Here is a 23,585-nt window from a genome sequence, read left to right on the forward strand (position 1 = left end):
GCAAATGCGTTAGAAAATCTAATCAAACACTTCATAAGAGCCCTGGCACTCAAAGTATGAGCGGAATAGGATCACCTGTTGCACAGAGAGAGCCAGCTCCTCATAGCTGGTTGATGCATGAATTGTGCAACATTTCTATAGGCGATGCTATGCAATTGCGTGAGAAAATTTTATGGCCTCTATTAAAAAGAGGAGGATCCCATCAGCTTTCTATAGGCTAGGCCTACTCTATATATTTCTCAACAGTAAACACATTGCTTCTCTTTACCGTCTTTAACTCCTTAACCGGAGTTGCCTACCTGGCTTGAACGAAAATGAACCGCAGGAAAAGGGTCCTCTTTTCGCTGTTCAGGTACCTACAGATGTATTTTTTTCCCCTGACCCTGTTCCGACAGGTGCATGATAATGGCCCATTCTAAATCAAAACTAATTTCACACATATATTATTTAGTATATGTAAAGACAAGATTCAATTGTGAATAGTCTGATGGGTGAGAATATTATCACTTGTGAATGATGCCCAGCGTGTGCAGTCTAAGGCAAGAAACAGTGCATGCATTTTTTTGCGACTTTTTCAAATCGCATGCATCATGTAGCGGCCAAATAACTCTAAGTGTTGCCTATTGGCCTAGGACACGAACGAGGTTGGAGAGCCCATAGAACGAGGTTGGAGAGCCCATAGAACGAGGTTGGAGAGCCCATAGAACGAGGTTGGAGAGCCCATAGCCTACAGAGCCTATACATGTGTTCTTATAAACCCAGTCATTGCACAATCGTGTGTGAAAACAGAGTTGTGACTGGCCATTATTTAAAAGAGGATCCCAGCTTTCACGTGCTGCTATAGCCTATGTATTTCTCAATTCTTAAAATGTATACGCTTTGGTCCATTCTAAATAAAAAATAATTCCACACAGATATTAGTAGGCTATACGTAAAGACCAGATTAAAAATAAAATATTCTGATGGGTGAGAATATTATTAAGTGCTTGTCAAATTGTGAATGAGAGACTGATGAAGAGTGTGCAGCCTGCGCTAGAAACAGAGCAGAGCTCATGCCATTCATGCTACTTTTATCAAATCATTATTAGAGTCGCATCCAGTAGCGGTGTGTGGGTAAAATCACTGAGGAAGCCAAGCCAGTAAAAAAAACCTGTTGTGATAATTGCGTTGTTTGCTTTATAACATAACCCATTCGTTCATATGCTACCGTGATACAGTGAGGGAAAAAAGTATTTGATCCCCTGCTGATTTTTTACCTTTGCTCACTGACAAAGAAATGATCAGTCTATAATTTTAATGGTAGGTTTATTTGAACAGTGAGAGACAGAATAACAACAACAAAAATCCAGAACAACGCATGTCAAAAATTTTAAATTGATTTGCATGTTAATGAGGGAAATAAGTATTTGACCCCCTCTCAATCAGAAAGATTTCTGGCTCCCAGGTGTCTTTTATACAGGTAACGAGCTGAGATTTGGAGCACACTCTTAAAGGGAGTGCTCCTAATCTCAGCTTGTTACCTGTATAAAAGACACCTGTCCACAGAAGCAATCAATCAATCAGATTCCAAACTCTCCACCATGGCCAAGACCAAAGAGCTCTTCAAGGATGTCAGGGACAAGATTGTAGACCTACACAAGGCTGGAATGGGCTACCAGACCATCGCCAAGCAGCTTGGTGAGAAGGTGACAACAGTTGGTGCGATTATTCGCAAATGGAAGAAACACAAAACTGTCAATCTCCCTTGGCCTGGGGCTCACCTCGTGGAGATCTCACCTCGTGGAGTTGCAATGATCATGAGAACGGTGAGGAATCAGCCCAGAACTACACGGGAGGATCTTGTCAATGATCTCAAGGCAGCTGGGACCATAGTCACCAAGAAAACAACTGGTAACACACTACGCCGTGAAGGACTGAAATCCTGCATTGCCCGCAAGGTCCCCCTGCTCAAGAAAGCACATATACATGCCGTCTGAAGTTTGCCAATGAACATCTGAATGATTCAGAGGAGAACTGGGTGAAAGTGTTGTGGTCAGATGAGACCAAAATGGAGCTCTTTGGCATCAACTCAACTCGCCGTGTTTGGAGGAGCAGGAATGCTGCCTATGACCCCAAGAACACCATCCCCACCGTCAAACATGGAGGTGGAAACATTATGCTTTGGGGGTGTTTTTCTGCTAAGGGGACAGGACAACTTCACCGCATCAAAGGGACGATGGACGGGGCCATGTACCGTCAAATCTTGGGTGAGAACCTCCTTCCCTCAGCCAGGGCATTGAAAATGGGTCGTGGATGGGTATTCCAGCATGACAATGACCCAAAATACATGGCCAAGGCAACAAAGGAGTGGCTCAAGAAGAAGCACATTAACGTCCTGGAGTGGCCTAGCCAGTCTCCAGACCTTAATCCCATAGAAAATCTGTGGAGGGAGCTGAAGGTTCAAGTTGCCAAACGTCAGCCTCGAAACCTTAATGACTTGGAGAAGTTCTGCAAAGAGGAGTGGGACAAAATCCCTCCTGAGATGTGTGCAAACCTGGTGGCCAACTACAAGAAACGTCTGACCTCTGTGATTGCCAACAAGGGTTTTGCCACCAAGTACTAAGTCATGTTTTGCAGAGGGGTCAAATACTTATTTCCCTCATTAAAATGCAAATCAATTTATAACATTTTTGACATGCGTTTTTCTGGATTTTTTTGTTGTTATTCTGTCTCTCACTGTTCAAATAAACCTACCATTAAAATTATAGACTGATAATTTCTTTGTCAGTGGGCAAACGTACAAAATTAGCAGGCGATCAACATTTTTTCCCCCTCACTGTATATACAATAAGGCTGTGACAACAAATAGACGACAGTCACAAAGTGGAGGGAATAAATTCAACTACACATACGTTTGTTTCATCACAAAACCGGAGAGCAACATCTGTCCGGTGAAGTCCACAAAGCAAATATTGCATGTAACAAACCATTATATCACCTGCGGCATGGTCAAGCTAGTTAATGTTTTCGACAGTTTACTAAACAACTACTGATTTAGAACCACAGAGTTGCCGCAAGCAGTGATGCCAACTTAGCAATTTTGTTGATAGATTTAGCAACTTTTCAGACTACCCTGGCAGCTTCTTTTTCAAACAGCACCTAGCAACAAATGTAGCTACTTTTAAAAATGTATTTGGAAGTCTTAGCAACTTTTGAGAAGTGACTCAAACGCTAAAATGCACGCATTTTCCTCGAAATGACACAAAAACTATTTTCTCTGTCACACACTCAGTCACAACACACGTGCCTGCCTGCAAAAGTGCATTGTGAGTGACGTCAGCAGCAGGCGCTCAGCTCGTGCACAGGCAGCAGCAGGCCAGCAGCAATTTCAGCAAATTGCAAATCATTGTTGGCTGACTGCAGCAGCAGTAGTATGCGTTCGACGAGACAAACCCAATGAATATAGTTGGTCACGAATGTTTGATCTTGAACAGAACTTACAACATCAATCAACATGTCTCAATCAAAATTGTTCAGCCAGAAGTACAGAAAAGAGTGGGAGTCTGTACCTGAATTTAAAGGGTGGCTGAAGCCAGTAATTGGGGATGGTTGTCGGGCATACTGTGCGTACTGCAAATCAGATATGCTTGCAAAAATGTATGACATCAAAAAACATTGTGCTACAGCAAAGCATATAAATCAATCAAAACCGTACAACCCCGCAACGCAGTCTACATTACCACAGTTGGTTAAGAAAGTGGATAACTGCAAAAGCGCAGAAGCTACTATGGCAATGGCCACTGCGGAGCATTGTTCGCTGCTAGCATGCGACCATTTAGGTATGGCTTGCAAAGCTGCCATTTCAGATTCTGTGGCAGTAACAAACTTCTAAATGCACTGCACCAAGTGCACAGAAATGATTAGGGGAGTACTGGCTCCTTATTTTCTCAAAAGGGTAACATCAGATGTGGGGGATGAGAAGTTCAGTCTCCTTTTGGATGAGTCCACTGATTCCAGTGTCTCGAAATACCTGGATGCGGTGATTCGGTTTTTCAGTGCTAAAAAAAGAACCGTTGTATCCACATTTCTCGGGCTGGTTGAATTGGAGGGGGGTGATGCCAGATCAATAGCAAAGGTGGTAGTTGAGTTTCTTGAGAAGTGTAACCTTAAAAAAGAGAATCTTCAGGGTATTGGCACTGATAATGCGTCCGTGATGACAGGGGTGCACAATGGGGTGCACAAGATTTTAAAGGAAGAATGTGCATTGCCCAATTTGGTACTCATCCTCTGTGTGTGCCATTCTTTACAATTGGCTGTCAGTGAAGCATCCAAAGAAACCATCCCTTGGAGTGTTGAGTACTTAATCAGGGAAACCTACAACTGGTTTTCGATTTCCCCAAAACAGCGCGAGGCATACAAAGCAGTGTATGCCACCATTAATTGTGGCCAGAAACCCCTGCATATCACCAAAGTGTGTGCCACATGTTGACTATTGATTGAGCGTGCAGTAACTCGTATATTGAGCCAGTGGGAAGAACTGAAACTCCACTTTGAGTTGACCAAGGCCAGTGAGCATTGCTACATGGCGGATGTGCTCCACGCCATGTACATGGACAAGACCAACTATGTCTACCTGACATTCTTGAAATCAATCCTGTCCGATGTACAAGTTGCAGTGAAGTCATTTCAGGGAGCGCAAACAGATCCTGTCAAGCTTTTGGACAATCTGGTACACCTCTTAACATACATTTGCAGCAGAGTAGTCAACCCTATGGCAAAAATTGATGTCCGGAAGGATGCCATTGATGTTCATCTCAGTCCATCACCATACCTTGGGTACCTTTTCGAGAGCATGGTGTACCAACTCAGTCTTGCGCCAGAGGACGAAAAGGTCATTCGGAGGTCAACTACATTGTTGCTTTAAGCAAGGAGCTGCAAGCAAGGCTCCCAGACAACCTAGAAGCCTTGCGAAACATGGCCTTGTTCAGTGTTTAGGAAACACTAAAGCACAATAAAGGCACCACTGAAATGATTAAAGTAGCTGAGCTACTGGGGTACCAGCCCCAAACAATTGATACAATTGTTTCCCAATGGAGAAACATCCATCTGTTTAGGTGGGACTCAACCGAAAATACAGTCGAGTTTTGGAGTGAAGTGAATAACTACACGGACTCTTCCAGGTCAAATCCATTTGATGAACTGTGCAAAGCTGCACTCGCTGCCCTCTCCTTGCCACACTCAAATGCGGAGGTTGAACGGCTGTTCAGCCAAATGAGTGTGGTCAATATAAAGTTGAGAAATAGAATGTCACTGCACACTCTCAACTCCATACTCCTGGTGCGGTATGGACTGTAGCTGGCTGGTGATACCTGTTACCAGCATAAACTACCAAGTGAAGTTCTGCAGCAGTTTGGCACCACAGCAGCATACAGCTTTAAGGCCACTCCATCCTCTTCTGCTGGTTCCAGCTCCGTGACAATGCAGTTGGACAGTGAAGATGAAGAGGATTTCCTTGCCAATCTATGATTCATCATATTTACAGTACGTATGCAAGGAGTGGCCTTTCTGGAACTGGCGGAGACACACAGCTGATGGTGGCAGTGTGCACTGCAGTGTGAGAGTGAACAGTGGCAATATCTAGAGGAAACCATTGAGCAGCTAGCCAGCCAAGCAGCACAACAACCTGGAGAGAGCTGGAGAGAGATGCCTAGCGCACACATCGTTATTTGAGTTAAGTTGCTTGTTCAATAAGATGGCATATACAGTGGGGAAAAAAAGTATTTAGTCAGCCACCAATTGTGCAAGTTCTCCCACTTAAAAAGATGAGAGAGGCCTGTAATTTTCATCATAGGTACACGTCAACTATGACAGACAAAATGAGAAAAAAGAATCCAGAAAATCACATTGTAGGATTTCTAATGAATTTATTTGTAAATTATGGTAGAAAATAAGTATTTGGTCAATAACAAAAAGTTTCTCAATACTTTTATATACCCTTTGTTGGCAATGACACAGGTCAAACGTTTTCTGTAAGTCTTCACAAGGTTTTCACACACTGTTGCTGGTATTTTGGCCCATTCCTCCATGCAGATCTCCTCTAGAGCAGTGATGTTTTGGGGCTGTCGCTGGGCAACACAGACTTTCAACTCCCTCCAAAGATTTTCTATGGGGTTGAGATCTGGAGACTGGCTAGGCCACTCCAGGACCTTGAAATGCTTCTTATGAAGCCACTCCTTCGTTGCCCGGGCGGTGGGTTTGGGATCATTGTCATGCTGAAAGACCCAGCCACGTTTCATCTTCAATGCCCTTGCTGATGGAAGGAGGTTTTCACTCAAAATCTCATGATACATGGCCCCATTCATTCTTTCCTTTACACGGATCAGTCGTCCTGGTCCCTTTGCAGAAAAACAGCCCCAAAGCATGATGTTTCCACCCCCATGCTTCACAGTAGGTATGGTGTTCTTTGGATGCAACTCAGCATTCTTTGTCCTCCAAACACGACGAGTTGAGTTTTTACCAAAAAGTTATATTTTGGTTTCATCTGACCATATGACATTCTCCCAATCCTCTTCTGGATCATCCAAATGCACTCTAGCAAACTTCAGACGGGCCTGGACATGTACTGGCTTAAGCAGGGGGACACGTCTGGCACTGCAGGATTTGAGTCCCTGGCGGCGTAGTGTGTTACTGATGGTAGGCTTTGTTACTTTGGTCCCAGCTCTCTGCAGGTCATTCACTAGGTCCCCCCGTGTGGTTCTGGGATTTTTGCTCACCGTTCTTGTGATCATTTTGACCCCACGGGGTGAGATCTTGCGTGGAGCCCCAGATCGAGGGAGATTATCAGTGGTCTTGTATGTCTTCCATTTCCTAATAATTTCTCCCACAGTTGATTTCTTCAAACCAAGCTGCTTACCTATTGCAGATTCAGTCTTCCCAGCCTGGTGCAGGTCTACAATTTTGTTTCTGGTGTCCTTTGACAGCTCTTTGGTCTTGGCCATAGTGGAGTTTGGAGTGTGACTGTTTGAGGTTGTGGACAGGTGTCTTTTATACTGATAACAAGTTCAAACAGGTGCCATTAATACAGTTAAAGAGTGGAGGACAGAGGAGCCTCTTAACGAAGTTGTTACAGGTCTGTGAGAGCCAGAAATCTTGCTTGTTTGTAGGTGACCAAATACTTATTTTCCACCATAATTTGCAAATAAATTCATTTAAAATCCTACAATGTGATTTTCTGGATTTTTTTTCCTAAATTTGTCTGTCATAGTTGACGTGTACCTATGATGAAAATCACAGGCCTCTCTCATCTTTTTAAGTGGGAGAACTTGCACAATTGGTGGCTGACTAAATATTTTTTTCCCCCCACTATATACCTTGTTATTAGCTTGTACCTATAATTGTTGACCAGTTAGGTAGCATGTTAACTAACTACCAATACACTGCTTAAAACTATAATTGTTCAGAATGTGTAGGTTTATTAGTTAAAAAGAAAATAAATAAAATGTAACTGTTCAATAATGTGTAATGTGTAATTGTTCAATAATTCAATGTGTTGTGTTTAAAAATAAAAATATCTGATCTTATAAAATGTGTTGTGTTTATATTACTTTTACAAATAAAAATATGTGATAATAAACAAACAAATCTAAAGTGGTCCTCTGTAGCTCCATTGGTAGAGCATGGTGCTTGTAACACCAGGGTAGTGGGTTCGATCCCCGGGACCACCCATACGTAAAAATGTATGCACACATGACTGTAAGTCGCTTTGGATAAAAGCGTCTGGTAAATGGCATATTATATAAACGAACAAATGTCAAATCATATTTTTCGCTGAGATGGCCAGTCAATTTGAGTAACGTTATTGTGTATTCTACATAATGACGCAGTTTTACGTTATTACGTAATGACGTCATCACGCAATGACATCACAACTTCATTTAGCAACTTTTAGCAACAAATCGACCTGCCTCTAGCAACTTCCCCTAAAAATTAGTTGGCAACACTGACCTCAAGTCAGCACAAAGACAACAGGAGCGCTGCCTCAGCTATTTCAGTACCATTTGAAGTTTTGAGAATGACACAAATACTAATTTTCACAAAGTCTGCTGCCTCAGTTTTTATGATGGCAATTTGCATATACTCCAGAATGTTATGAAGAGTGATGAGATGAATTGCAATTAATTGCAAAGTCCCTCTTTGCCATGAAAATGAACTTAATCCCCCCAAACAACATTTCCACTGCATTTCAGCCCTGCCACAAAAGGACCAGCTGACATCATGTCAGTGATTCTCTCGTTAACACAGGTGAGAGTGTTGACGAGGACAAGGCTGGAGATCACTCTGTCATGCTGATTGAGTTAGAATAACAGACTGGAAGCTTTAAAAGGAGGGTGGTGCTTGAAATCATTGTTCTTCCTCTGTTAACCATGGTGACCTGCAAGGAAACATGTGCCGCCATGATTTCTTTGCACAAAAAGGGCTTCACAGGCAAGGATATTGCTGCTAGTAAGATTGTACCTAAATCAACCATTTATCGGATCATCAAGAACTTCAAGGAGTTAGGTTCAATTGTTGTGAAGAAGGCTTCAGGGCGCCCAAGAAAGTCCAGCAAGCGCCAGGACCGTCTCCTAAAGTTGATTCAGCTGCGGGATCGGGGTACCACCAGTGCAGAGCTTGCTCAGGAATGGCAGCAGGCAGGTGTGAGTGCATCTGCATGCACAGTGAGGCGAATACTTTTGGAGGATGGCCTGGTGTCAAGAAGGGCAGCGAAGAAGCCACTTCTCTCCAGGAAAAACATCAGGGACAGACTGATATTCTGCAAAAGGTACAGGGATTGGACTGCTGAGGACTGGGGTAAAGTCATTTTCTCTGATGAATCCCCTTTCCGATTGTTTGGGACATCCGGAAAAAAGCTTGTCCGGAGAAGACAAGGTGAGCGCTACCATCAGTCCTGTGTCATGCCAACAGTAAAGCATCCTGAGACTATTCATGTGTGGGGTTGCTTCTCAGCCAAGGGAGTGGGCTCACTCACAATTTTGCCTAAGAACACAGCCATGAATAAAGAATGGTACCAACACATCCTCCGAGAGCAACTTCTCCCAACCATCCAAGAACAGTTTGGTGATGAACAATGCCTTTTCCAGCATGATGGAGCACCTTGCCATAAGGCAAAAGTGATAACTAAGTGGCTCGGGGAACAAAACATCGACATTTTGGGTCCATGGCCAGGAAACTCCCCAGACCTTAATCCCATTGAGAACTTGTGGCCGATCCTCAAGAGGCGGGTGGACAAACAAAAACCCACAAATTCTGACTAACTCCAAGCATTGATTATGCAAGAATGGGCTGCCATCAGTCAGGAGGTGGCCCAGAAGTTAATTGACAGCATGCCAGGGCGGATTGCAGAGGTGTTGATAAAGAAGGGTCAACACTGCAAATATTGACTCTTTGCATAAGCTTAATGTAATTGTCAATAAAAGCCTTTGACACTTATGGAATGCTTGTAATTATACTTCAGTATACCATAGTAACATCTGACAAAAATATCTAAAAACACTGAAGCAGTGTCACGGGTGTTGAAATGGTGTGGTGTGGAATCAGGCGCAGAAGCAGATGTACAGTCCAACAAGACTTTACTTGAGCAAAAATAATCCAAAAGGCGGCCTGAGGCCAAACAGACGCACACAGGCGTCACACACGAGCGCACAAACACAGAGCGCAAAACTCTCCTCAACCGAGGAGGAAGCTAATAGAACTGGCGTACCGAAAACACAGGTTACGCACAAACACCTGACACGAAACAATTACACACAACACTATACTAACAACAGGGAAACTAAATAGGGTGCTTAATGAGACATAACGCAAGACAGGTGTGGCTAACAGACAAAACTAATCAAACAGGAAACATAGAACATACAACGGTGGCAGCTAGAATTCCGGAGACGACGAACGCCGAAACCTGCCCGAACAAGGGAGAGAGGCAGCCTCGGCCGAAACCGTGACAAGCAGCAAACCTTATGAAGACCAATGCTTGTGTCATTCTCAAAACTTTTGACCACGACTGTATAGGCTTAGTTTAATGAACTGAAAACAAACTTAAAGATGCCAAAAACAATTTAGTCCAATCAATGTTGCTAAATATCATGTGGCTGTCCATGGTACTGATTTCTGTGTGTGTGTGTGATGTGTGTGTGTATATGTGTATGTGTGTGTGTGTGTGTGTGTGTGTGTGTGTGTGTGTGTGTGTGTGTAAAACAGCAAATGTTGACTCACCCTCCTTCCAATGCCATCCTCCTCTCTTTCACGTTGGCAAAACGGTCTATGGCTCTGTCATACAGTACACTTTTAGTTTTTGTTGTCATAGGCTACCTAGCTAAAATGCTTGCTAGCCTAGCTTTCTCACATGGACAAGCTAAGCTAGCTAGCTATTTAACGTGAGCCTTCTAGGCTACATATTGAACTTCAATTGTCTCAGGCCAGTGGCACAACATACTAATTTATGGTTAGATCAGAGTCGCCGTCATAAGCATTGGCCTGTACAGAGAAATAAATCAAAATCCCCATCTCCATCCATGGCTTAGGGAAGGGACGATTTAGCAACTACAGGACATCAACACAAGCAGACCAGAAACAGACATGTTTTTCTGAAAATGACGTTTTGCTTAGGAAGTGATGTGATTGGTGTGAAGCCAAATCCAAACTGGCCTCCCTTGGGGGGCGTTTTGCTGCACCAGGACAACCCACAGTTGAGCTCAGCTCAATGCTAATTGGCTAATTATTTTATAATTGTTTTATCAAGGGAGGCCAAATGCTTGCTGGGTTCAATCAATCAAATGTTACAGTGGCAACATGTTATACTCTTTTGGTCCAGACAGCATCAGATACTTGTGCTAGCACTGAGTAGACACACAACACCTCTCACGTCCAATCAGGACTGTCGGATGGATTGGTGACTCTTCACAACCTTACATAGGCTACTGTAGTTAGGCCTTAATAGTATAGTAATACAACGGTATCATATGTGCCTTTAATGCAAAATGTAGTGCCTGTTCTTTATTATTGTGGCATATCATAACAGATAAATTCTTTGGAGTCACATGTTATACTGGAGGTATCTGAAATGCTTTTGAACAATAATTTACTGTCAATTGTAGGTGATTGGTATATTGTGAATGTAATCATGTTTCATCCCCACAGGTGTCTGAAATGTGCTGATGCACCATGCCAGAAGAGCTGCCCCACCAACCTGGACATCAAGTCCTTCATCACCAGCATCTCAAACAAGGCAAGAAAGCTCTTTCTCGCTTGGTCTTGATGAGAATGTACATACAGTATTAGGAATGCATAGACATTGTATATCGTCAAATTCATTTATTTGAATGACCTTAACACAAAGAAAAATGCATGAATGTGTATGTAAAGTTACTCTAGAGTTGACCAATTCAACCGGTACCTTTCTTTCACCTCAACTGTGTTGCTGCAATATCAACATGCCTGTGTGTGTGTGTGTTTGTTTGTATCAGAACTACTATGGAGCGGCCAAGGCCATCCTGTCGGACAACCCCCTGGGGCTGACGTGTGGGATGGTGTGCCCCACCTCAGAGCTCTGTGTGGGGGGCTGCAACCTCTTCGCCTCCGAGGAGGGACCTATCAACATTGGGGGCCTGCAGCAGTTTGCTGTGGAGGTAATGTAGCCTGCCCTAACACAGTTGAAGTCGGAAGTTTACATACACCTTACCCAAATACATTTAAAAACTCAGTTTTTCACAATTCCTGACATTTAATCCTAGTAAGATTTCCTGTCTTAGGTCAGTTAGGATCACCACTTTATTTTAAGAATGTGAAATGTCAGAATAATAGTAGAGAGAATTATTTATTTAAGCTTTTATTTATTTCATCACATTCCCAGTGGGTCAGAAGTTTACATACACTCAATTAGTATTTGGTAGCATTGCCTTTAAATTGTTTAACTTGGGTCAAACGTTTCAGGTAGCCTTCCACAAGCTTCCCACAATACGTTGGGTGAATTTTGGCCCATTCCTCCTGACAGAGCTGGTGTAACTGAGTCAGGTTTGTATGCCTCCTTGCTCGCACACGCTTTTTCAGTTCTGGTCACAAATCTTCTATAGGATTGAGGTCAGGGTTTTGTGATGGCCACTCCAATACCTTGACTTTGTTGTCCTTAAGCCATTTTGCCACAACTTTGGAAGGATGCTTGGGGTCATTGTCCATTTGGAAGACCATTTGCGACCACGCTTTAACTTCCTGATGTCTTGAGATGTTGCTTCAATATATCCACATAATTTTCCTTCCTCATGATGCCATCTATTTTGTGAAGTGCACCAGTCCCTCCTGCAGCAAAGCACCCCTATAGCATGATGCTGCCACCCCCGTTCTTCACGGTTGGGATGGTATTCTACGGCTTGCAAGCAGCCCCCTTTTTCCTCTAAACATAACGATGGTCATTATGGCCAAACAGTTCTATTTTTGTTTCATCAGACCAGAGGACATTTCTGAAAAAAGTACAATCTTTGTTCCCATGTGCAGTTGCAAACAGTAGTCTGGCTATTTTATGGCGGTTTTGGAGCAGTGGCTTCTTCCTTGCTGAGCAGCCTTTCAGGTTATGTCGATATAGGACTCGTTTTACTGTGGATATATATACTTTTGTACCTGTTTCCTCCAGAATCTTCACAAGGTCCTTTGCTGTTGTTCTGTGATTGATTTGCGCTTTCGCACCAAAGTACGTTCATCTCTAGGAGACAGAACACGTCTCCTTCCTGAGCGGTATGACGGCTGCGTGGTCCCATGGTGTTTATACTTGCGTACTATTGTTTGTACAGATGAACGTGGTACCTTCAGGCGTTTGGAAATTGCTCCCAAGGATGAACCAGACTTGTGGAGGTCTACACATTTTTTCTGAGGTCTTGGCTGATTTCTTTTGATTTTCCGATGATGTCAAGCAAAGAGGCACTGAGTTTGAAGGTAGGCCTTGAAATACATCCACAGGTACATCTCCAATTGACTCAAATGATGCCTATCAGAAGCTTCTACAGCCATGACATCATTTTCTGGAATTTTCCAAGCTGTTTAAAGGCACAGTCAACTTAGTGTATGTAAACTTCTGACCCACTGGAATTGTGATACAGTGAATTAGAAGTGAAATAATCTGTCTGTAAACAATTGTTGGAAAAATTACTTGTGTCATGCACAAAGTAGATGTCCTAACCGACTTGCCAAAACTATAGTTTGTTAACAAGAAATGTGTAGAGTGGTTGAAAAACTAGTTTTAATGACTCCAAGCTAAGTGTATGTAAACTTCGGACTTCAACTGTATATTTTGTAAAAAGGAGTTGCATACTTTTGACCTCAGTATTGAACCTTTAAAAAAATACATTTTCAAATTTGTGTTCTAGACAAAAAAAACTTGTAGCCTGAAATCCAGACCTGTTTTTTGCTAACATTCCACTCTGTGTCATATGCCAAATGTTTGTTGGCACAAACAGACCGGTACCCAGGCTACGAACTTTCAGCTACAATATTACATTACAATTTGTGAAACGCTGCTTGTATCGAATGTCCAGATATAGCCACCGCAGCTCTCTCTGTACTGTTCCCCCTCCACTCCACTGCTCTCCATTGAGCCCACAGCAGTAGTCGGAACAAAAACAGTCAGTCATCTCTCCCCATCTGCTTCCTTTCTCTCTTCCCTGTCCCCGCTTCACTCTATTCCCTGTCCGTCTCCCTCCTCTTTCCCCTCCTTTCTCCCCTGTCCTCTCCCCTCCTGTCTCCTCTCCCCTCTCCTCTCATCCCCAGTCCCCCTCCTTCCTTCTCAGGGTCGTAAAGCGTGTGTCTCCAACAGAGTGACAGCTCCTCACTCCCCAAATGTGAAAGGTCACGGTTGTTTATCAGACTGATGATTAGATAACCCCTTCTGAGAGGGCCATCACTATCCTGCCTCTACACACACAAACACATACGCACACGCAAAGACACCCAGGAACACATGCATTCACACACACACATATGCACACACACACACACTCTCTCACTCTCCCACTCTATGCAGTGCATTCTGAAAATATTCAGACCCCTTCACTTTTTCCACATTTTGTTATGTTACAGCCTTATTCTAAAATGGATTCAATTGTTTTTTCCCCTCATCAATCTACACACAATACCCCATAATGACAAAGCAAAAACAGGTTTTAGAAATGTTAGCAAATGTATTTAAAAAAAACTACTGAAATATCACATTTACGTAAGTATTCAGACCCTTTACTCAGTACTTTGTTGAAGCACCTTTGGCAGCGATTCCAGCCTCGAGGCTTCTTGGGTATGACGCTACAAGCTTGGCACACCTGTATTTGGGGAGTTTCTCCCATTCTTCTCTGCAGATCCTCTCAAGCTCTGTCAGGTTGGATGGGGAGTGTCGCTGAACAGCTATTTTCAGGTCTCTCCAGAGATGTTCAATTAGGTTCAAGTCTGGGCTCTGGCTGGGTCACTTAAGGACATTCAGAGACTTGTCCCGAAGCCACTCCTGCATTTTCTTGACTGTGTGCTTAGGGTCGTTTTCCTGGTTTTGGTCTGACATGCACTGTCAACTGTGGGACCTCATATAGACAGGTGTGTGCCTTTCCAAATCATGTCCAATTCATTGAATTTACCACAGGTGGACTCCAATCAAGTTGTAGAAACATCTTAAGGATTATCAATGGAAATTTCGAGTCTCATAGCAAAGGGTCTGAATACTTATGTAAATAAGGTTTTTCTGTTTTTTATTTTGAATAGGTCTGTTGGAGACACATGCTCCTTTTTTAGTAATATATATATTTTAAATAAATAAATAAAATAATACACACCACATAGAAACATACACATTTGAATAACAACTAATAGATGCACACAAATAACGACTACATCTACGCTGCCCAGACCCGCACATTCACGCGCCCATCCCTAGTGCCTGCATTATTGTTTGCAACATGGCCTTAAATTGTACCAATAGCCCATGCTATTTCATTTCAAATATTTCAATAATAAATCATTCGATTTGTCCATTGTGTTAATGATGGCGGATTGATTGATTTCCACGTTTTTAGTATACGTTTTTTCAAGATGAGTGATGAGAAGAAAATCTTCTAGCCCATTGGGTATCTCACTACACCCCAATAATGACATGTCTTGAAATATGCAGACAGACAGATTAAAAGTATGTTTATATTGTAATACTTCTGACAGCTCCGCCCATAACTTTTGGACTTTATAGCATTCCCAGAATCATGGATTATTGAGTCATTTTTTTTTTTTTTATGGGGGTAGATCAGCTTATTATTGCAGATAGATTGTAACTTCTATCAATGTAATTGTCTGCATCACTTCCAATCCAATCCTTTCTCTTTTCTTTTGTGGTCCACTTATAGGACTGCTGTAGATTATGAGTTATTCTTTTTCCCATTATATTGTTTTTTTCCACGTTAATTTAAATGCTGAGATTCTACAAATATTTTTAGCAAAGGGAGCATTGAGTTTTCAATATTGGTCAGGTATATCAGGAGATCGTCTGCATATAAGTTTAGTTTATATTCATGTTTACCAATACTGATACCTGTTACATACACTGACAATCAATCCTACCGTCAAACACAAAACGTTTATTTTAAACACACGGTAAACGGTTTGGGGAAAAGGGGCTGAGCTGGACCCAAGGAATGAAATAATAAATTCAATAACCCCTAAACTGATCCTGCCTGCCTCAAGAACTGCTAGCTTGCTACTAACTGTACAAAAATACAGTGGGTAGTCCGCTCAGGTCTAACTAGTATGTTTAGACAAAGTTTTCCTACGGGTAGTGTATGCCCAAGGGCGACTTGCTAAAAATCCCCTTTTCCCAGGCAGCAACAAACAACATAGGTAAATAGGGACTAAACGGCACACAAGTGACTAGACAATAGCAAACAAGACACCACTGTAATACATACTCACATGGAACAGGACAAAGTGAGATGTATGGGCTATGACTGTGGTGTATGAAGGAACAAAGGTAGTCTGTCTATCAAAAAGGTCTGTGTAGCTAATGTTTGAGAAAGCAAGACAAAAAGAGTCTACTTGAGAAACACAACTGACTGGGTTTTTAAACCAAGGGAGGTGTGATGTGATTAGGTAATGAAAACCAGAAACAGGTGGTGCAATCAGGAGGAGTGTCCATTGATTGGTCCACCTCAGAACTGATGACTGACAGGTGGAACACACCAACGACCACCAATCAGGAACACAAGGGACACCTGTGAATCAGGCAGAAGGAGAGGAGAAACACATACAGGATACCTGTATCCATAACACTGAGTAAGGGACAGTGGGATGCCACAACATGATATCATTGATAAGCACCAATCTGGTATGATTTAGCAAAAAGATAGGCTTCAAGGAACATGACGCTTATGTGAATACATTGCATTCAGTAGGGGAGAGATTAGCTTCACACTATGGAAGCCTAGAGAAAGGCATCACGGACATGACTCCTAAGTGAATACATTATATTCAATGGGGGGTGATTAGTCATGTGGCATGATGCATAAGTCAATACAAAAATATATGCGTAAAGGTATTGATGCATAGATGTGCATCAAGGGAGTTAACATGTAAATCAGTACAATGCATTCTAGGCAAAAAAGTTGGTGATAAAGCTGCAATGGGTAAATTAGGGAAAGACTCCCCAATTTTGTCCCACTCTTTGCAGATCTTCTCCAAGTCATTAAGGTTTCGAGCCTGACGTTTGGCAACTCGAACCTTCAGCTCCCTCCACAGATTTTCTATGGGATTAAGGTCTGGAGACTGGCTAGGCCACTCCAGGACCTTAATGTGATTCTTCTTGAGCCACTCCTTTGTTGCCTTGGCCGTGTGTTTTGGGTCATTTTTAAAAACATTTTTAGTCATTTAGCAGACGCTCTTATCCAGAGCGACTTACAGTTAGTGAGTGCATAAATTTTTCATACTGGCCCCCCGTGGGAATCAAACCCACAACCCTGGCGTTGCAAGCGCCATGCTCTACCAACTGAGCTACAGGGGACTATGGGGGTCATTGTCATGCTGGAATACCCATCCACGACCCATTTTCAATGCCCTGGCTGAGGGAAGGAGGTTCTCACCCAAGATTTGACGGTACATGGCCCCATCCATCGTCCCTTTGATGTGGTGAAGTTGTCCTGTCCCCTTAGCAGAAAAACACCCCCAAAGCATAATGTTTCCACCTCCATGTTTGACGGTGGGGATGGTGTTCTTGGGGTCATAGGCAGCATTCCTCCTCCTCCAAACACAGCGAGTTGAGTTGATGCCAAAGAGCTCGATTTTGGTCTCATCTGACCACAACACTTTCACCCAGTTCTCCTCTGGATCATTCAGATGTTCATTGGCAAACTTCAGACGGGCCTGTATATGTGCTTTCTTGAGCAGGGGGACCTTGCGGGCGCTGCAGGATTTCAGTCCTTCACGGCGTAGTGTGTTACCAATTGTTTTCTTGATGACTATGGTCCCAGCTGCCTTGAGATCATTGACAAGATCCTCCCGTGTAGTTCTGGGCTGATTCCTCACCGTTCTCATGATCATTGCAACCCCACGAGGTGAGATCTTGCATGGAGCCCCAGGCCGAGGGAGATTGACAGTTCTTTTGTGTTTCTTCCATTTGCGAATAATCGCACCAACTGTTGTCACCTTCTCACCAAGCTGCTTGGCGATGGTCTGGTAGCCCATTCCAGCCTTGTGTAGGTCTACAATCTTGTCCCTGACATCCTTGGAGAGCTCTTTGGTCTTGGACATGGTGGAGAGTTTGGAATCTGATTGATTGATTGCTTCTGTGGACAGGTGTCTTTTATACAGGTAACAAGCTGAGATTAGGAGCACTCCCTTTAAGAGTGTGCTCCTAATCTCAGCTCGTTACCTGTATAAAAGACACCTGGGAGCCAGACATTTTTCTGATTGAGAGGGGGTCAAATACTTATTTCCCTCATTAAAATGCAAATCAATTCATAACATTTTTGACATGCGTATTTCTGGATTTTGTTGTTGCTATTCTGTCTCTCACTGTTCAAATAAACCTACCATTAAAATTATAGACTGATCATTTCTTTGTCAGTGGGCAAACCTACAAAATCAGCAGGGGATCAAATACTTTTTTCCCTCACTGTAACCCTAACCCTAAATCTAGCTTCATGTCCACATCCCGGGTCAACCCTAAACCTAGCCTCAACGATAATCCTAACTCCCCCCACTACATGGCTGAAAGGTAGGCCTCACTTGAAGCCTGACCTAGAGTTAGTGTGCTTTTGAGTGACATCGGCAGAACGATTGAGGCTAGAAACAAAAAATCACGTAGTGGATGGTTCAGTAAACACAAAACCACAACTGACCATGTGAAATTACAAGGCCTTTCTTCCATAGAAAAGCATTACCTACATCCCTTAAATAACCATGACGCCCCCATGGACTCGATTGAGCTGGCTAAACCCATCGTGACGTTATAGGGATGCCCTGTGTTGAGATTCAGCTTCCTGAGGCAAAAGGAAGTGGCTTAATACATCCTCAACATGGTCCTTCATTCTCTCCCTGCATTTACACAAAAACACAGTCTTCCATCCTCTGTAGAACAGTCTATTCTTAACATAAAGACTTAACAGGTAGCCCTGTCTACCTCCGGAGGTAGTCAGGCACAAATTGGGTCTGGATATCTTACAAATGTAGACAGATCCGGACAGAGAAACCATTTAAATCATAATTATCCCGCCTTCTAAAATCATTGACAGGTGGCACAATTGGCATCAATGTGTCTTAAAATAAATAAATAAATATCTGGTCACAATGCGGACACAGTGGACAGATATGAGACACATTTGAATACCATGTGTAGACATTATATGTAAATGTGGGCACAATCAAAATGTGGACAAGATCAGGACAAAGGACTCATGTTAGCGCCAGGTATAAACGTGGCTTCTGATAGAAGAAGAATAAAAAAGATTTTAAAAAAAAGAAGAATTCTGTAAGAATGAATGGATGTCGGTCTTTTTTTTATTGACTTGAAACTGTCTGTCTGTCTTTCCGTCTGTCTGTCTGTTTATCCATTGCAGCTTTATCACCATCCTTTTTGGCTTGAATGCAATGTATTATCATACTGTATGCGTCACTCCCTTGCATATCGATGTAGACCAATTTCTAGGTGTCAGTCAGAGTTGCGGTCAATCCGGAATTTAGGAATTTAATTATATTCAACATGAGTTTAAATTCGAATTTGAATTGGCCACATGCCACAGGAAGCAGAATTGCATTTGAATTGAAGGTAGAATTTAAGTAGAATTTAATTCAAACATTTCAAAGAAATTAAACTGAGCCATGAAACATATGAGTCTCAACATTTTGCCAAAAGTATCTGCCACTTATTAGAGCAAAGTATACAGATACCATTTCAAACATGTGACAAGCCAGCCCAACGGGGTTAGCTAGCTAGCTCAGTCTTATTGACCACCCAACGTTGCTAACGCTAACTAGCCAGTTAATATAACTTGTTTTTTCTAAATGTACAGTACCAGTCAAAAGTTTGGACACACCTACTCATTCAAGGGTTTTTCTTTATTTTTACTATTTTCTACATTGTAGAGTAATAGTGAAGACATCAAAACTATTAAATAACACATATGGAATTATGTAAGTATTTTATATTTGAGATTCTTCAAAGTAGCCACCCTTTGCCTTGATGACAGCTTTACACACTCTTGGCATTCTCTCAACCAGCTTCATGAGGAATGCTTTTCCAACAGTCTTGAAGGAGTTCCCACATATGCTGAGTACTTGTTGGCTGCTTTTCCTTCACTCTGCGGTACAACTCATCCCAAACCATCTGAATTGGGTTGAGGTCGGGTGATTGTGGAGGCCAGGTCATCTGATGCAGCACCATCACTCTCCTTCTTGGTCAAATAGCCCTTACACAGCCTGGAGTTGTGTTTTGGTCATTGTGCTTTTGAAAAACAAAAATGGAAAGAATATGGCACCACAACAAACCTGCCAAGAGAGGGCCGCCCACCAAAAACTCACACACCAGGCAAGGAGGGCATTAATCAGAGAGGCAACAAGGAGACCAAAGATAACCCTGAAGGAGCTGCAAAGCTCCACAGTGGAGATTGGAGTATCTGTCTATAGGACCACTTTAAGCCGTACACTCCACAGAGCTGGGCTTTACGGAAGAGTGGCCAGAAAAAAGCCATTACTTAAAGAAAAAAATAAGAAAACAAACGTTTGGTGTTCGCCAAAAGGCATGTGGGAGACTCCCCAAACATATGGAAGAAGGTACTCTGGTCAGATGAGACAAAAATTGAGCTTTTTGTCCATCAAGGAAAACGCTATGTCTGGCGCAAACCCAACACCTCTCATCACCCCGAGAACACCATCCCCACAGTGAAGCATGGTGGTGGTAGCATCAAGCTGTGGGGATGTTTTTCATTGGCAGGGACTGGGAAACTGGTCAGAATTGAAGGAATGATGGATGGCGCTAAATACAGGGAAATTCTTGAGGGAAACCTGTTGAGACTGGGACGGAGGTTCACCTTCCAGCAGGACAATGAACCTAAGGATACTGCTAAAGCAACACTCAAGTGGTTTAAGGGGAAACATTTAAATGTCTTGGAATGGCCTAGTCAAAGCCCAGACCTCAATCCAATTGAGAATCTGTGGTATGACTTAAAGATTGCTGTACACCAGCGGAACCCATCCAACTTGAAGGAGCTGGAGCAGTTTTGCCTTGAAGAATGGGCAGAAATCCCAGTGGCTAGATGTGCCAAGTTTACAGAGACATACCCCAAGACACTTGCAGCTGTATTGGCTGCAAAAGGTGGCTCTACATTTACATTTACATTTTAGTCATTTAGCAGACGCTCTTATCCAGAGCAACATAACTTTGGGGGGGTTATGCACGCTCAAGTGGGGGTTATGCACGCTCAAGTGTTTGTTTCACAATAAAAAATATTTTGCATCTTCAAAGTGGTAGGCATGTTGTGTGAATCAAATGATACAAACCCCCCAAAAAATCCATTTTAATTCCAGGTTGTAAGGCAACAAAATAGGAAAAATGCCAAGGGGGTGAATACTTTCGCAAGCCACTGTATGTTAGCTAGCTAAGTTAGCCGTGTTATGAATAATTCTCTCATCTGCTGTCGACATCAGGATACTATTTGAGAACACTATTTAGCTCTAAAAGTGGTTAGTATCTTTGGCTGCATGCTGACAGTGCATTCAGAGCCATCCATTGGCTAGCCACACTACAACCTTCAGCATACCAGAGTCTCTTATTTAGCAAGGGGTAGTCTGTGTTTAATTTCATTGTGTATTAAAAACACCGTTTGAGATCGTTGTGAGGGGATTTTGCCAGTGGTTAGAAGGGGGAACTGGGCTTCCCGGGAAAATGTTGTCCGAGGTTGCAACAGTAACTAAAGGGGGGGGTGGGGCTTAGCAACAAAACATTATGAGCCATGTTTAGCCAAGGAGAAAGCATTGAGCTATATAGGGTGAAAGACAGGATCCTTCCTAGCTGCCATGATTGGCTGAGTTAATGGAGGGGTTGACCATGCTGACGGTTTGCCAACCATTTACATGTGATTTCTTAAAGAGATGGGTTGGTCTATGGCTTAAGAGGGTGTGAACAGTGCCGAATGGGTGTAAACAAAGAAGAGCTCTCTAGCACTCAAGAAAATCTTTCAAGTGCATTTTTCTCATACTTGTCTCCTAAGCGGGATAACAAGTTTATCACATTTTAAAGCAGAATAACTTCCCATGCTTCCTCCATTCACATTGTATGAAATAGCATTTTGGAGCTCAGAATCTGAACTTTTGTCATCTGTAAAAACAAGCATTTTGAATATTTTGACATAAGCCCCCGTTGGGATGGGCCATCACATATATAATAATAATAATATAATATGCCATTTAGCAGACGCTTTTATCCAAAGCGACTTACAGTCATGCGTGCATACATTTTTTGTGTATGGGTGGTCCCGGGGATCGAACCCACTACCTTGGTGTTACAAGCGCCGCGCTCTACCAGCTGAGCTACAGAGGACTAGTTTGATTATAATTCAAAGATGTCAACCAGTATTTTGTTTGTATTTTTTCCATAATATGTTACAGTAGGCCGCTCCCTTCCATTCAGTGTTTGCATTCTGAGAAATACATTTCTTCCTTAATATTTAATAACATAAGTAAATGATGAATTATTACAGACAACATACAAAATGATCTTAAAATATTGAATGCAATGTATTCACTTACGCATCATGTCCCGTGATGCCTTTCTCTAGGCATCAATAGTGTGAGGCTAATCTTCACCACATTGAATGCAATGTATTCACTTAGGTGTCATCTCCCGTGATGCCTTTCTCAATGGCATCAATAGTGTGAAGCGCATCTCCCAAATATTGAATGCAATGTATTCACATAAGCATCATTTTCCATGAGGCCTATCTTTTTGCAAAATCGTACCAGATTGACGTTTATATGCTGATACCAGGCTGGACGCCTACAGTACTCAGGTTCCCTAAAGGTACAGGAGAAAGATGCTTGCAGAGTAAAACAAATACCATAAATACCCAACATTCTGAAAATACATGTATGTCATTTGGCCAACCTTGCTCGTCCGATATGCAGGCTATTCAGCTCACATTCTGTAGCTGTGCATAAATTATGCTCCATTATCATAGCACCTACATAAAAAAACTGCCATAGTGTGTCAGAGGTTCCCTGGTAAATACAGTTATGATACTGTAAACTACTGCAGACTGGCTAGCATGGCTCAACACAGAACCACCATCAAGAGCATCAGTCCTCCATCTCAACAAGTAGCAGTGGGGTTAAAGATGGACTGTAATCATTTTGTTCAATTTCAACTTGTCAGTTCCTCTCATATCAAATGTCACATATTAATGTGCAATTCCTCTTTTGGAATGCCCCTTACACTAAAATCCCAGCCCACTCAGGGCTCTGACCTTTGTCCAATGTGACAACCATAAATGTCAAGTCCATATTCACTTCTCCCTGGCCTGAAAAACAGATCTGTAAATGTTTTGTTTTCTTCTTCTTCTCCATCACCATTTTCCCTTTAATATTAAGACGACGTTCCAACGTTTTTCATTCCAGGTTTTCAGCAAAATGGGAATTCCTCAGGTGCGGAATCCTGACCTGCCGCCTCCGGATGAGATGCCAGAGAGCTTTCATGCCAAGATCGCTCTGATTGGCTGCGGCCCAGCGAGCGTCAGCTGTGCCTCCTACCTGGCCAGATTGGGATATGACAACATCACCGTGTTCGAGAAACAGAAATACATCGGTGGCTTGAGGTAGATGGGCTGCACTTATTATTACTAATTTCCGGCAGCTTAGGAATTGAATTAGATGTGATTTTATCTGTACTGTGTGTGTGGTCACTCAATGTTGTGGGGGAAATTGCAATACACTCTACTTGGAGCGACAGTCATAATGCTTACATAACACTTCCATAAGGATGACATACTGTACATAATGCCAGGTCATGATGGAATACTGTATAAACATATGAACGTATTAACTCCTTATGTTGC

General features: G+C 42.5%; 1 protein-coding gene across 1 annotated transcript in view; it reads left to right on the top strand.

Annotated features, from left to right (window-relative positions):
* Positions 1-23,585, top strand: part of LOC121535103 (dihydropyrimidine dehydrogenase [NADP(+)]) — a 147,663-nt gene that overhangs the window by 40,773 nt on the left and 83,305 nt on the right. Inside the window, exons 4-6 of the mRNA XM_041841825.2 lie at positions 11,176-11,263; positions 11,502-11,663; positions 23,149-23,345. Coding sequence (XP_041697759.1) covers positions 11,176-11,263; positions 11,502-11,663; positions 23,149-23,345 — 447 coding nt within the window. The remainder of the gene's footprint in view (positions 1-11,175; positions 11,264-11,501; positions 11,664-23,148; positions 23,346-23,585) is intronic.

This window comes from Coregonus clupeaformis, chromosome 21, assembly GCF_020615455.1.
Source record: "Coregonus clupeaformis isolate EN_2021a chromosome 21, ASM2061545v1, whole genome shotgun sequence".
Lineage (NCBI taxonomy): Eukaryota > Metazoa > Chordata > Actinopteri > Salmoniformes > Salmonidae > Coregonus > Coregonus clupeaformis.